The 16003-nt window shown below is 42.8% G+C and overlaps 1 protein-coding gene across 4 annotated transcripts in view; it reads right to left on the reverse strand.

The window, feature by feature from the left end:
• Syne1 (spectrin repeat containing nuclear envelope protein 1) overlaps positions 1 to 16003 on the reverse strand; it is a 385765-nt gene that overhangs the window by 25371 nt on the left and 344391 nt on the right. For 2 of the 4 annotated variants that reach the window (XM_042700560.1, XM_042700479.1), the window contains 5 exons: positions 7989 to 8151; positions 5514 to 5701; positions 4273 to 4423; positions 1852 to 2034; positions 1465 to 1602 (listed from right to left, as the gene is read on the reverse strand). In XM_042700560.1, the coding sequence (XP_042556494.1) occupies positions 1465 to 1602; positions 1852 to 2034; positions 4273 to 4423; positions 5514 to 5701; positions 7989 to 8151 (823 nt within the window). Of the gene's footprint in view, positions 1 to 1464; positions 1603 to 1851; positions 2035 to 4272; positions 4424 to 5513; positions 5702 to 7988; positions 8152 to 13186; positions 13288 to 16003 lie in introns of those variants that run through there. The other 2 variants (XM_042700588.1, XM_042700612.1) reach the window with 2 other exon arrangements.

Here is a 16003-nt window from a genome sequence, read left to right on the forward strand (position 1 = left end):
AAATCCATGGAGGGGATATTTAATTTACCATCTACAATGACAAGCCCAGAGGTTATTTATTTCTTTATAAAGGAAATTGTAAATTCTGGAACCAGGAAACATTAGAAAAGAGCTCTGGGTAATAAAAGTTACCAATAGATAATGTGGGTTAGAGAATAAGAGGGAAAACATTCAACCTCACCACCAAGTGTATATGAATAGCATTGGTGATTCTTGCTTTAAAAAAAGTGGTGTGCTGTGAACACTTTGATTTATACCACACAATATAAATCCTACATCAAGCATGAACTAAAGGAAGTTATCCAAAGAACGATGCCACAAATTCTTCTGGAATGATTTTCTTGTTGTTTCAGGACTGAAGCATGAAAGCATAAAGTTAGGATTATTTGAGAAGCAAAGAATTCTGAGAAGAATACTTGGACTCATTCTAGGTGGTTCAAAAGAGCCAAACTCTGGGAATGAGATTCAGGTGATAAATTCGAATTCAATAATTGAATAAATGCTGAAATAATAAGAAGAATAGGAGCAAACTTTAGAAGGGTCAAACATTTCCAGTAATGGAAAAGACAGCCAGTGGAGGGAGGGGGGTTAGGGCACCAAGTTCTAAGATTCTGCCAGAGTCCAAAAAGTTCAACTACTCCTTGGTAGAAATGGCCTTTTGCAAGACCTGCATGCTGCTTTGTTTGGGGGATGATTTGGGGAATGGTGTTGGGTAGAGGGAGGAAGGGGAGGCACTGGGCAGAATCGCAGAATCTTACGATTTCTTCCATCTTAATAATCTGCAATTAAGGGTAACTTTCTTATTTCATTACAACAACCCAAAGGCAAAGGTACCATTTATATATCTATATCTGTATATACATATATATATATATTTAATTCATCTCTGAGGGGAATAACTCAGTAAGTAGCATAGTATGTGCCTTGCATACACTATGCCCTATCTTTAACCCCCAAGGTCCCCTCTCCCGCTGCCCCAAATCTATCTATGTATATTATGGAAAGCTTCATGAACTGCCTTCGATGCACTTCCTTTTCAGAAATCCTTGTAAACAATGCATAGCCCTCCTATTTAAATTTCTAGCAAGTTGCGATGTTTGGATTACACAGTACAAGGGACAAAACATATTTCAAACTGAGCTGGCATGTAAGAAGGAAGAATGTGTAGGATGAAATCACAGAAGAAATCATATTATCCTGAAACATGGAGGTCAATGAACTATTTGTAGGTCCCACAAACAAAACTGGCAGAAACACAAAAACAAAGGCCAGTCCCTCTCATCTGACTATCAAGTAAATATCTAGGCTGCTGAAACAATTAAAACGAATGTTTCCTGTCACTTTTCAGCCTTCATGAAGAACTGTTCTTAAAATAGTTCTTCTGTTCTCCACAAAAGGGTCCACAGATCTTGTCTCTCTGGGATTCCTTCACACCAGTCATTTGAAAATGAGCCATCCTATTACCTTGAGTTGCTTTATTTTAGCTTGAACATCACACTCAGAAAAATGTTCGATGTTAGTGAGCTGCAGATCCATTTCTGTTAACCAGACGAGAATGCTATCCCGGGCAGTCTCAAACTCCTCGCGCTGGCTAATAAAATGCTGGTGCAAGAGAAGGAAGAGAGAGAGAAAATATTAAAGTCCACGTGAGCCCAGCTGGCACGGCCACTACCAATGTTCTCTTGGGAAGTCGTTTTCTTAACATGTTCCTCTCCTCACTGCCTTGGAAGATCACTTGCCCCTCCTGCCACCCCAACTTCCACCATCACTGATTTCCCATCTCAGGACTGAGTGCAGGGAGCCTGCCCCCGCCCTCTGGACCTGTCAATCATAGATGAGGAGTCTGAAAACCTTGAGTCTGCGCAAGATGGACGTGACACGCTTTTGCAGGTTGTCCCATCTCTGGTTGCCTTCGTGGACCATCTGTTTGAGGCTGCAGGCGGAATCCGTGCGGTTCTCTCTGGCCAGGCGGCGGTACTGCTTGTTGATCAGCTCCAGCTGGGTCAGGCTCTCGTGGACCTGTCGCTGGAAAGCCTGGGAATGCAAAAGGGAAGTGAGTGAGGGGTTGAGGAGAGTTCCCTACCGGTTTTCGGTTTCCATACTGTAGTGCCGAAGACAGAAAGGCCTGACTATAGCCAGAGGAGAAGGGATTGCCTAAGGACAGTATGACCCTATAATTCACCTTGCAAGAGCAAAGTCATCATTTTGGGGAGGGGAGGGGAGGTTGGATTCATCAAGAACATGAAAGAGCCAGATGCCCGTGCCTCACACCCGCAATCCCAGTTACTTGGGAGGTTGACACTGTTGGGATTCAGATTCCAGGCCAGTGTGGGAAGAAAAAGGTCCTTCACTCCCATCTAAGAGCTGGACTCAGTGATACATGACTGTCATCCTAGGGAAGTCTGACAAAAGCAGATGCTGCCCAGATGTGTGCCTGTGCAGGAAGCAAGATTGCATCACAAACCTAAGGAGCAAAAACTCAAGCCTGAGGCGTGGCTCAGCAGTGAGAATTCCTGCTTAGCCAGCACAAAGGACTCAACCTCAGAGAGAGAGGGGGAGAGTAATAAATTCTTGTATTTACAAATAAATACATATATATATTCAAACATGCATGTATACACATATAATTCAGGTTTTATTTTATTCATTTATTTTATTATATGGAATTACTGAAATTTGAAAAGAAGGAAAGAAGGAGAGAAGGAAGGGAGAGAGGGAGAGAAGGAAGGAAGGAAAGAAGGAAGGAAGGAAGGAAGAAAGAAAGGAAGGAAGGAAGACAGTCAAACAGAAAACACTTCAGTAAAATACAGAGGGAAAGCGGGAGAAAAATGAGGGAAGGGGTAACAAGTTAGACAAGAAATGTAATCACTACCTTACTTATGTAACTGTAACCCCCTCTGTACATCACCTTGACAATAAAATTAAAAAAAAAAAAACTCTCCTAGACCACATGCTGTTAAACGAACCAAATCAAGAATAATATTCAATAATTTGACTGGCAAAAAAAGTAAATATGTTTCTTTTCCCAGCTTTACTTCCCCTGAATTCTTTTATATGATTTATGAATGACTGTAATACTAGTGCTACACCAAAAGTTTTACAAATAATTAATTGGACTCTATACTCATCTACATCCTCCCAGTTTTGTTTTGGTTGGGTCATGACACTGTTTATATGCTATCATATATCAGCCTTGTAAATGACTTTCCTTCTCAACGTTGCTTTAAGAACTGCTCAATTCAATCTTCATCCCCCACCCCGAAGGAATTTCTGTAAGACTATTCTTGCCTACTGGGGTGATGGGACATTGCACCCCAGCACAACCGAGGCCCTCCAAAATATTGGTGGAATTCACCAGGCTCAGGACTTTGTCCTTAAGCAAAAAATTTGTCTCTGCAAATTATTCCGACTCCTGAGAACATTAGCTGCACGATTAACGATGCCTGATAAAACCAGTCACTGTAGAAGATGAGCATATAGGTAACTTTTGCTATAAAATCTGAGTCTAAAATATCACCAAGGAGGATTTAATATAATCCGCTTTGTAGTATAAGCCAATTAGAAAGGCTGACCTTTCTGAAGCTGAGCGTAAAAGACAGAGCAGGGCCACTTCCCCCAGCACCAGTCTTTCAGTGTAGGCTGACCTCAGTGCACTGCTGTTTACGGAGGCTTTTCCTAGAACTTTTCCAAGGAAAGGTATTTTTTTTTCTGAACTTGTGTGATGTAGTTTACATCATTCAACTCAGAATGACATTTATTTCAGGGTCTAAACATGCTGCTATCCATATAGCTCTCCATTTATGACCCCTCAAAATTTATCCCCCGCCCAGGAAGCCTCAGTAAATGTGTCTCCCTCCTTCTCTCTCCCTCCTCTTCCTACTCCTTTTCCTTCTCTTCCTTTTCTTCCTTTTATTTCTTCTAGCCCGCCCCCCACCTCAACCTGTTACTGCTACGTAGTTCAAGATGGCTCTCAATTTTCTCTTCCTACCTCCAAAAGGCTGCAATTACAAGCATAAACCACCAGGCCCCAGCTGGAATTTCTCTGTATTACTACTTTATTTTCTAATTCTTGTTAATCTTACAGTGAAGGCTTCGTTCACAGCCTCCTCTGCCTGCTTAAAAAGGCAATATTAAGGGTGGCCACCAAGTGATCGGCCAGCGATGTCAATAAATAACGCATAGGCGGACAGTCAGTTCATGTCTTGGAGCACTGACCACAGTTGGTTACTCTCAGAGCAGAAAATGCATCCAATATTTGGAGCTATAAATCACCTCAAATTTCTTTAGTTCTTCTTTGGCAATGGTATAGAGCACCCCAGAAGAGCTGGGGAAAGCAGCTGTCCTTTCTGAAATCTTCAGCCAGTCTTCAAAACGAGAATAGTCATCCAAAAACTTCTGCCACAATCGCCACGTCTCTTCAATTCTGAGACAGCAAATGAAAGAGCAGATTCGCATTATTTAAGACTGTACTCCACAGTGCTGTCCAACGCCTGCCATGGGGTTAAGAGTGCCCAAATAAGCAGCTGCTTGCCAAACAATAACTGTGCCTTGAGCCAAACTGACCAGAGAGAGAGAGAGAGAGAGAGAGAGACAACTGTGTGAGCTAAAATAAAACAGCTGTTTTCCCCCCACACACATGTCCTGCAGTGCTGGATTTGGAATTAACTCAAATTGAATATTATAAGTGCAGTACATGAATTCTCCTGGTTGTTTCCAAGGAAATACAGCATGCTAGTGTACCCTCAGGCCTGTGTTCTACAGGAAGAAACCTTGGGGCTGGAAAATTCATTGAAGTCCGGCATCAAGGCCATCCACGACAAATATTGGGCTTTCTAGAGATGCTGGGCTTTCGAGAGCTGCCAGGGAGCACAATGATTTTATTTTGGGGCATTATAATTTTGGAACGACACGTCATGATTTCTTTTACCATTTTAAATTATAAAGGACGAACGTGTGTGTGTGTGTGTGTGTGTGTGTGTGTGTGTGTGTGTGTGTGTTGATGTGAGTACTACGGCTTGCACCCAGGACTCTGTGAATGCTCTGACTGGGATTTTTTGTTGTTGTTCAAGGCTGGCACTTTACCACTCACTTGAGCCAGAGCTCCACTTCCATACCTTACTGGTGGCTCATTGGTGATAAGAGTCTTACAGACTTTCCTGCCCGGGCTGGCTTTGAACTGCGATCTCAGCCTCCTGAGTAGTCAGGATTACAGGCAGAGCCACGGGTATGTAGTTCTTCCTTGATTTTCAATAAAGGAATGGTACTCTTTTCAGAACCACAAAGTCTGTCATGTTAACCTGTGTGGCAAGGACATATTTTTACGTTTTGATCAGATCAGATGTAACTTGGCTTTAATATGTGTGTAGTATCTTTAATCTTCTTATTCTCTCTCCTGAACCCAGGTGGTAGCAATGGGAGAAGACAAGGCTGTTGGTAGCTGTTGTCACCAAAGGGGACTACACAGTGAGCCTGGTAATGGTTTTCCACCCTCCTAACCACCCAGGGCAGCTCACTTGAGCCTCCTCTCCATGGACATGGCACAGATGTTTCTCCAGCGCCGGTCCAGGTTGCGCGTGGCCTGCTGGATGGAGTCACACTCGGCGTCGGTGGCACAGGCATCGCAGTCGTGGAGCAGGACCTCGCACAGGTTGAGGACGGAGGCCACGCCCGTGCTGTGCTTCTCTATGTCCCTCTGCAGCTCCTGCATGGGAACACAGAGCGCTGGACTGAAGCACCATTACATCAGTGCAGGTGCAAGAGACCACAGCAGTGCTCCCGGATGGCTGCATGGCCAGCCTGACCCCGGACTTGTTTTTCATTTCCTTGAACAGCAGGAAGTTTCTGAAACCTCGCTTATGAAATCTGGCAAGCTTGCTGGGTTGGGAAGGTGGCTCCGTGGTAGAGCGCTTGCCTGGCATGCATGAGGTCCTGGGTTTGATTCCTCAGCACCACATAAGCAGAAAAGGTCAGAAGTGGCACTGTGGCTCAAGTGATAGAGCGCTAGCCTTGAGCTGAAGAGTTGAGGGACAGCACCCAGGCCCAGAGTTCAGGCCCCACAACTGACAAATAAATAAATAAATAAATAAGAAATCTGGCAAGCTTGGTGGTACAGGATGAGAAAAATGGATCTAGAAATACTTTGGCTATGTGAGCAATTAGAAAAATACAAACGAAACGAGCAAAATAGTTAAGGCTCGGGATGAAGCCAGCTTCCTTCTTTTATGACTGAGGGCTGAGTCTCACTCTAGATTCTACAGATCCATTGCTTTCATTCAAATTAATCAATCCATTCATCAGCAGATCGATCGGTGGATTCTATCTGCCCCTGTTAACATCTGGGGCTCCAGGGTTGAGATTTAAGCTTCGGAGCTCTGTGAGCTGTTCTAAATTGTGAGTTCCACCATGGTGGAAAGCAGTAGATCTATTTATTCTGTGATGATGATATTATTAGCAGCAGTCTCCTCGGAGGACAATTTAACATGTAGCACAGAAATAGAGAGGTCACGATTAAAAATAAGGAATTGAATTTCCCCCAACTTCCCTATGTGCAACCTTCATGTTTACAGCATAGAATATACACACGCACTAGTCATTATTTTCTCCATTGTCTTTCTATAGTCCACATCTGCAGTGTCTCCACAAAGCCCCGTGTGATACAGCCTTGCTCCACAGCGTCTGGTGCTACTGGAAGGCCGGTGGGTCTGGTGGAAGGAAGGCAAATCTCTGGAGGAGAGAGTGTCCTTAAGGCACTATTTAAAGCCCAGCCCCTTACATTTCTCATTTTGTTGCATTCTGGCCCCCAGGAGGTGAACGCCATGCTATAGAGCTGCCACAAACCCAAAGGAACCAGGGCCAAGCAGATAGAGATCGAAGCCTCTGACACCATAAATGGAAATAAACCTTTTCTCCTAATTAGCAGATTTGCTTAGGTATTTTTTTTTAAAAAAAAAACAATGAGTGAACATGGACTAGCACAAGCTTTTGACTCGGTTTACTCTAAGTCAAAATTCCATTGCTAAAAGTAAGATGTACAAGTATCATTTTCTGATTTGCTTATGAACATTTTTCAATTTTGTGGGCACTAGTTCTCAAATTTCCCCAGCTTCTCTCTTGTTCTAACAACTCTTCAACCTATTCAGAAGTCTAGGATTTATATTTTCAATGTGATTCCTTCTATTTATCTCTTTAATATCATTTTCTAAAGTCTGTGAGAAGACTGACTTGTGGTTGAGTATATTAGTTATACTTTAAATGTTTTGGAGTGTTTTTAGATATTAGAAGATAAATTCTCTTAAGAATTTCTCTATTTTTGTAAGTAAATTTAGTTCAACTCTTCAACATAAGCTCATTCCCTTATGTTGAAGAGTATATCAAGGGACTGATAACTTCAAATATATATTACAAAAGCTAGCCTGAGCATGTTCACAAAGACAAAGATTAAAAAGATTGGTTACTATCAAATAAGATCCTCACATAAATCCAAGATCTTCCTGTAAGGATCTCCACTCGCAACTCAGGGTAGGTGATCTACTAAAACCACGTGTCCAATCCTTTTTGCTTTAGCTATTTTTCAGATAGGATCTAATGATATTTGCCTGGACCATGATCTTCCTATTTCTGCCTACTGCATCGCTGGAATCCTAGGTGTGCATCACTATGCCGGGCTTGATCTTTGAGCCATAGGAAGTTTCGCTAACTTTTTGCCTAGGCTGAGCTCTCATGATCCTTTGGATCTCTACCTCTCAAATAGCTGGGATTATAAACTTGTGCCACTACACGGGTTATTTATTTTAATCTGGTGACTCTGCCCAGGCTAGGGAGCTGGGCAAAAAGTTGACCTCTAATAGTTTCCTACATAAATCCATCCATTCTCACCCATCCTGCCTTGCTTCCTCTTGATCCTCCATCCCTCCACCACCTCACACACCCCCGATATCCTGGCCAGGACCACAAGCATCTGAGAGCTGTCTAATGTTTTTCAGATTTACCTGTTGTTCATTCAGCTTCTTCTGTATTTCTTCGGAATTACAGGAATCGTAGACGATGGGCTTGGCCAGCTCTGACTCAATGTGAGCCAGCCATGTCCGCAGGCTGCTCATGTTCTTATCCAGCTGCTGCACGGCCACCAGCGTCTCCTTCAGCTTTTTCACCCTGTGGACGGAGAAGGTGAACATGCAGTGTGCATGGCATGGGTGAGAGGCCTATTCCTGTTGCCTCCACTGGTGGAAGCACACATTGGGTCCATCGCCAAAGCACCCAGATCCTTCCTGTTCAGTCACTTGCTGTGGCTTTGGCCAGGAGGAAGAACCTCCCTGTGCCTCTGTTTCCCTATCTACAAAGTGAGGATTTCATAGAACTGGTCCTCAGATGGTATGATATGAGATAGAAGGAGATGAAGAGGAGGAGTTTTCCATTTGAACGACTTTTGGAAGCTCCCAAATTCTTGGGATCAAGACCGCATTAAGTTTGGGTTTTTATGTGCCTGTGAGACTGGGTAGAAAAATTGGAATGCATTTCTAAGGTGCAGAAGAGAGCAATCAGCTAACACCATGTGCTGTGGATGCTCAGCTTAGAGGGGACCCCCGAGAGGGGCTTAGACTGTGAAGAAGGAATTTTGAAAGGTAGATTCAAGCCTGGTGCCAGTGGCTTATGCCTAAAACAGTAGCGACTCAGAAGGCTGAGTTCCAAGGATTGCAGCTCAAAGCCAGTCTGTGAGACTCTTATCTTTAATGAACCAGCAAAAAGCCAGAAGAGGAGCCATGGCTCAAGTGGTAGAGTGCCAGCCTTGAGCACAAAAGCTCAAGGACCATGCTGAGGCCTTCAGTTCAAGTCCCAGCATTGGCGCATGAGCATGCACGTGCATGCATGTGCACACACACACACACACACACACACACACACACACACACACACACATGGTTAATTCAAGGAGGGATCACAGACTAAGATAAAAATAACAGAAAAGGAGCAGGAAGACCTGAAACAGGAGGGTCAAGAGAAACATTGGTTAGTGTGATCAAAAGGCACCTGAGCCCCAGTCTGCTGAACTGATGGCAATACAGATTCCCCAGCCCCAATCCACTCCTATACTGTGTCTGAACTGGCCTGGGACTGTCCACGCTGTGCAGGCTCTTCAAGTGATTCTGACACTTGCTAAGGTCTGAGAAGGAATGCTCGCCCCTGCCGCAGAGAGACACATCACAGTGAGGCCTAGAGAGGCCCTGGCGCCTGACAGGAAGAAGGGGCCGAGAGCCTGTGAGGGAGTTTCTCACAGGCTGTGGACACATAGACAGATTGCATCCAGGCTCTGGAAGATGCTTATGGTAAAGAAAGGTGTGACTTATTTTAGAAACATGGGCCATGACCGTGAATGGCGATGACATGGAACTTCCAGAATGATCTCTGTGCAAAGAAAAAATGAGTTTTTATTTGCTGAGATAAATGTAATTTAGTACTTGGAATAGCCTTATAACAGTTTAAGACAGAGAAGCAGTCAACTAGAGAAGAAAGATGAGGACTAATAAGTCCTAATAATAAGTACTAAAAAATAATAAGTACTAATGAGTGGAAATATGTGTGAAGCAGGGAGGGAAGAGACAGGAGTGGGCACATGGGTTGAGGGTACACACGGTCAAGGTCACACAAGGTCAAGGGCACACAAGTGAGAGTGTGTACATCAGTCCTGAGGACACTTCCCAATGTGAGCAGAGCGTGAGAAGGTGTTTGTGATGGATACAGTGGTGCTTTTGACTGTGTTATTATCAGGTAATTGTTATGATCAGGTTACTATCAGGTATTGATGATCTGTTCTGGTGGGCTGACATGACTGAATGCACAAAGGTTGCTCTAAACCGAAAGGTCCTCATGATATATGATTAACAACTTCACAACAGTTCTACCTTTAATCCACAAGCCCTCCTGTTGGTTGAGGAAATAGGCCAGCTTAGTTTCATTGTTCTTAATATAGGTAAACAGCAGATAAGCAAAGAATGTCATCTTGGCCTACTTGAAGAGGTTGAAAAAGAATGTCAAGAGCGACAGGATTTTTAAGACTGTGGGGATGGGATGCGTTTTAAGGGGATTCTTCAGTAGAATGTTCTCAGCTGCTGATAGCTTACACTCACAATCATCAGGATTTCCCATCTCTACTCTGTGGCGATGTTAAGTGAATCCTTCTCAAAGTGGGATGTAGAATTGGTCGAGGGTGCTTTCAACCCTCACGTGCAAGCTCCCAGCTCTGTCTCCCCAGCCCAGATATTCCTGACAAGCTCCTCTACTCTCAAGAACACGAATCATCACTGAAGCATTCTGATCATTTTTATTTCTAACTCTTTAAAATTGATCTAATCCCTTCTCTGATGGTTTTTGATCAATTAGTGCTTCTCTCTCAAATGAAAAGGCAATCCCAAGGTGACTTTTCCTCTTTGAGATTGTTCTAAAATCAGTGTCACACAATTGCTGCTGAAGAGATTTTCATCATGATCAGCTAAGCATCCTAGCTGCATTTGATTAGTTATAATAGCAACACCCACATGCTAATCACTTTTGTAATTTGTGAAAGCACTCTCAAGTGTGTTGAGAATTCTTTTGTAAAAAAAAAAAAAAAAAAAACTATGGTCTTAAAAAAATTACATTCGTATTGCACAATGTATTCTGTTGATTGGTGATGAAACTGTTGCTATGTTTATCATGACTCACAATTTCACTCAAGATAAAAATTCCCTGATTAGCTTTAGAAGCTCAAGGCATATCCAGCCCTCTTTGGCCCTTGATGGTGGTGACCCTGAACAATATTTCCAAGACCTTTCGCATACATCTACTCACATTTCTCTCATTCATAAGGACACAATTTTGGAGGAGGGGGTTAGGTCATCAGTTAGTGAATGACAGTTTCAGAACGGAGGCTGGATACGTCCTTCTGTATCCAATGGCGTATTTGCACAGGATTATGGTACAGAGGTGGACATCAGCAGGACCTTCCTTGGCCATGTTGAATGGCTTTGAGAACAGAACTAGAGGGTGGCACCCAGCACTGAGATGTCTGTCCTGATTTGCCCTTCGAAGCAGGTCCTCCCTGCAAGCTCTCCCACCGCACCAGCTACCCGCCTTCAGACTTGGTGAAGTCAGAACACTGACTGTGGTTTGGAATGGGGTTCTATTACAACCTCAAGGTATTGTGAGGGTTCAGGAGAAGCTGCAGTGTTTGTTTCCTGTCTCCCCTGACTGCAGTCCCCTGGGGTTACTGTGGCAGTCTCCTCTATAGTAAGTTCTTTAGAAAGCTGAATACGAATTTCTACATTCTCTTCTCCTGCTACATATTAAGTTCAGTGTTTAGTTTAAATCTGGATGTTGCTCAAAGGCCTATCAACCACGAACAATTAGTTGATGTAAAATATTTGTAGTAAACATTTTAGCGTAAAAGTGTTCATCATGATATTAATATATTCTTCCTCCCTGTAGGTCTAAGAGTTGCAAATGGTCTATTCATCAAGTAATAAGATGCATTCATTTTCCTGACTCAAAGCTGATAAATATCAGCCAGAGATTCACAGCACAAAGGAATGTGAGTAAACATATTCTTTTGGGCTATCTATACCAGCAAAATAAATGACAGGATTAGCAATCTTATATACTGAATGAATTCCAAATCAGCATGGTTAGTGTGTAATGTGTCAGGGGCATCGTGACACGGAAATGAATGCTCATACAGTTCATTAGAGACAAGTCCGTCTTTCAAAGTGATGTGTAAATTTAGTAAAGTCCATGGGGGTGAAGAGTTAAGTGGTTCTTATGATTTTAAGGAAAGCATATTTTGGTACAAATAGCATTGAGTGTATGAGTGAGTGTGTGTGTGTGTGTGTGTGTGTGTGTGTGTGTGTGTATGAGTGTATGTATGTATGTGTTTGGGTGCAGATATGAGAATGGGTGAAGTGGGCAGGAAAGCCCATATACATTTACTGTAGTAGTCTATTAAATATAATATTTTCATGGTGGGGATTGTTCTTTTCTAGAAGAAATGTCTCATGGATTTCCCCTTCTTCCTGTAAAGGAAGTCTCTGGTTACAATGTCATAACATTTCTGTTTATTTAGCACTGTTACAAGTTTGGGCTTTTGGTCGCATCCAGGATTATAATCCAAATCAGATGCCTGCCTCTTTGGCATATGTGTGCGAGTGAACACAACAAGCCTAGTAATTCCACAAGTTCTTGTGGCCTTATGGTTCTACTGTCCTAGCTCAATGTGTATCTCAGGCACGTGGCTTTTCTCAAGAGAGAATGAACTGCAGAATCCAAAGGTCCAGCCTAATAAACCAGCCCATGACTATACTCGCACATGCACACCGACACACTGCATGCCTGCATACACATTCACACGTATATAGTACACCATTCCTTTCCTTCAAATAAGTTGGTAGAGCCATAACCCAAAACAAACCCCAAATTCCAAATAGAACCCCAAGCACCATTAGTAAGCCTATCTATCTAAAGAAATGGAGAATGATATAGTAAAAACAATTTTAATTAAAGTAAAAACTTCCATTATATTGTTAATTAAAATTAAAAACGTTACAAGCTAAATATTTGCATGGTGCCATAATTACAATGCACATATATATAAATGTATACATTTCCATATATCTTCTATTAATATCAGTAGTAACATCTTAATATTTATATATTTAATTCTTAATTCCATTAATTAGTTTAAGGCCCCAACTGACTGACAAACATGAACAAAAGCTGCTTCTTCTCACATGCAAAATCCTCCAGCCCTCTGAAATGTGATTTTTATTTATTAAAGAGATGGTTTTCCTCTTTTAGAGCTGAAGTTTCATCAGACTCCTGTCCTTTAAATAGCAGATGACAGACCAACTGGATCTTTTCTGAATCTCCTTCCCATGTCTCTCTCTGCCTCTATTGTTGCCATACTACTTGCATGACGCATACAATCCACAGACAACTGGACTACCAACATAACACAGCCCTGTAACCTTTCCATCCACCTGCACATGCCCAGCAGAGGAACAAGAACACAAACCAACAACTCCCGTGAGTGCATGGCCTACCATCTCCTAACACCAGTCACTTTGCCTTCACATCGGCAAAAACAATTCTGGATTAAAGCTTCCGGCCTCTACCCTATAAGCCCCACGTAACTCGACAACTATGCACAGTGGAAGGGAACGCCTGCCTGGTGACATCGCAGTTACAGTCTGGGAGCTCCGCGTCCACGCTGCCGTCCTCCGCCATCCTCGTGGCTCGGAAGTCCTCCACCACCACCATGAAGCTTCCTCTCGCCAAAGTTAGGCTCTGCTGAGCAAAAAAGGCTACCCTCCTTGTAGGGATGAAAGTATCCCCTGGTCTGGGACAGACAGGCGTATAAAAATGTTCACTCTAGACAAATGGTGGTAGCCTCTGCCTGATAACATGACACTGAGCACTGACAAGTGGTCATGTTGCTAAATAAAACTTACATTCATTAACATGTGCCAGGCCTGATCTCCTGGAATGTAGGCCACGAGGGTAAGAAGGGGGAAAAAAAAGCTCAGTGTAATCTGCCCGGAGGAGGGCACAGCTCTTCTAAAGAAAGGCTAGCACAAGTAATGCTGGCCGCACGCATGCTCCCCTTCCATGAGGACAGGCAACTTTTCTTTTGGATTGTTTGTCACAGTGGGAAGGCTCTTCGAAAGAAACCCACCACCACCACACCGAAACACTGGCAAAAGCCCTGCAGAAACAGAAAATTATAGTAGGAAATGAAGCAACTTCTCTTTTTCTTCTTGTTCAGCAGTGTAAGTAGGACTTCGGGGGAAGGGGGGGAGGGGAGGGAGTTGTTTGAGAAGGTGGGAGGAAAAGATATTCTGTGGGAAAGTGTGTGGCCCTACCTTCCTAACAGATTACTGGAGAATGACAATGAAGAATTCTTAGTCTTCTCTTTGTCTGTAGGAGAATGCAGTAGTATAGACCACAAAATTAAGAAAAATAAGCAAAGGAGTAGGTCAAAAGGGGGGGAGTGAAAATGTTGAAGGGGTGACAGATCAATATGCATTGTATACATAAACTGCTTTGTTAAATGGCAAAAGAAATGCAACACACATCCTAAACAATGAGCAAAGGCGAGGGAAGGTGTGGGCGGGGTGGGTGTGTGAGGATGATGAGAGGATCGGAGTCATAAACTGCTTTCTTGAGTGGCAACTGCTTAGCACAACTATGTAAAGATAGTAAATATAGGGCTGGGAAGGTAGCTCAGTGGTAGAGTGCTTGCCTAGCATGCATGAAGCCCTGGGTTCGATTCCTCAGTACCACATAAACAGACAAGGCCAGAAGTGGCGCTGTGCCTCATGTGGTAGAGCACTAGCCTTGAGCAAAAGAAGCTCAGGGACAGTGCCCAGGCCCTGAGTTCAATCCCCAGGACTGGCAAAAAAAAAAAAAAAAAAAAAAAGATTAAGATAATATATTTGAAAAAAAAACAAAATTTCAGACAGAAAAGACCCTCAAAATATGAACTCAGATGACAAAAGAACATGATATGTGAAAGACTTAGAGAAAAGAATCTATTCATTTGTTCAACAGAAGGTAACTTTCTCTTGAGAATATCAAGTTTCCAAATTTCCTGCATTGAATATATAAAAAACATCAACATTGCCCACATGAAAGGCCACTCTGCTCTGTTTAATGAATCAGCATGAAAGCAGGTTGGAAAAGGGGAAAGGTGAGAATAGACAGAAGCATAGAACTATTTCAGCTGCCGTGTCATTGCTACAAACAGGTATGGAAATGCCCATGTACTCTGTGTACCAGTAAATCAGTCATGGAGGACACAGGGCCAAAGGTCTTTTGGGAGCCGGTGAATCCACTATGGCACTGAATGCTAGGGCAAATTAAGGCTTAATACATTATTTGGTCTGCTTTTGAAGAAGTCAATTGGAAATGGATCCTATCTACATATATACACATATGCACATATAAATCTATATGGATTATACATATTCATATACATAATTGAGTAATGTATCAACATATGTATGTAAGTATATATATATATATATATATATATATATATGTATATGTATAGATTTTTTTTTTGTCAGTTGTGGGTCTTGAACTCTAGGCCTGGGTGCTGTCCCTGAGCTTTTCAGCTCAAGACTAGCACTCTTGGGGCTGGGAAGGTGGCTCAGTGGTAGAGCGCTTGCCTTGCACACATGAGGCCCTGGGTTCAATTCCTCAGCACCACATAAGCAAAAAGAAAAAAGCCGGAAGTGGTGCTGTGGCTCAAGTGGTAGAGCGCTAGCCTTGAGCTGAAGAGCTGAGGGACAGCACCCAGGCCCAGAGTTCAGGCCCCATGACTGGACCCCCACAAAAAAATAAAGACTAGCACTCTACCACTTGAGCCACAGCACCACTTCCGGTTTTCTGGTGGTTAATTAGAGATAATCACAGACTTTCTTGCCTGGGCTGGCTTTGAACCACAATCTTCAGATCTCAGCCTCCTGAGTAGCTAAGATTATAGGGGTGGGTCACTGGTGCCCAGCTGATTATATACATTTTATAAACATATTATTAATGAAACGCTATTAATGTATCTTTGGGGAAAGTAAACTAAAGAACAACTAGAAAACTCTCATCTGAAAAGCCACTCAAAATGTTATGAATGGATGTGAATCCGAACATGTGTAATATCTGTTAATTTCTTTGTTGTGAGCTTGCTCCTCACAACAACTCTGTATGGTATCACACTGAAGCTGGATTTGTCACAGTGCATATCCTCATTTCCTACCACAGCACACAGTGAAACCTCTAACGGAAGTGTAGAAGTTTAACTAGTGTGTTTGGATCATGGACATGCAAAACAGCCCATCCATTGGGATGGGTGGGAGGTCTGGCTAAATGGTATTTATAGCACAAAAGAGGACTTGATTTCTGCTTTTGAAGTAAGATTTTGTTTTGAGTATAGTGGTTGGGCAGTGGGGTTAATCAGAGCATTGGGATGCTAAACCTTCAT

This window comes from Dipodomys spectabilis, unplaced genomic scaffold, assembly GCF_019054845.1.
Source record: "Dipodomys spectabilis isolate Male_0828 unplaced genomic scaffold, ASM1905484v1 ptg000001l, whole genome shotgun sequence".
NCBI classification, from domain to species: domain Eukaryota; kingdom Metazoa; phylum Chordata; class Mammalia; order Rodentia; family Heteromyidae; genus Dipodomys; species Dipodomys spectabilis.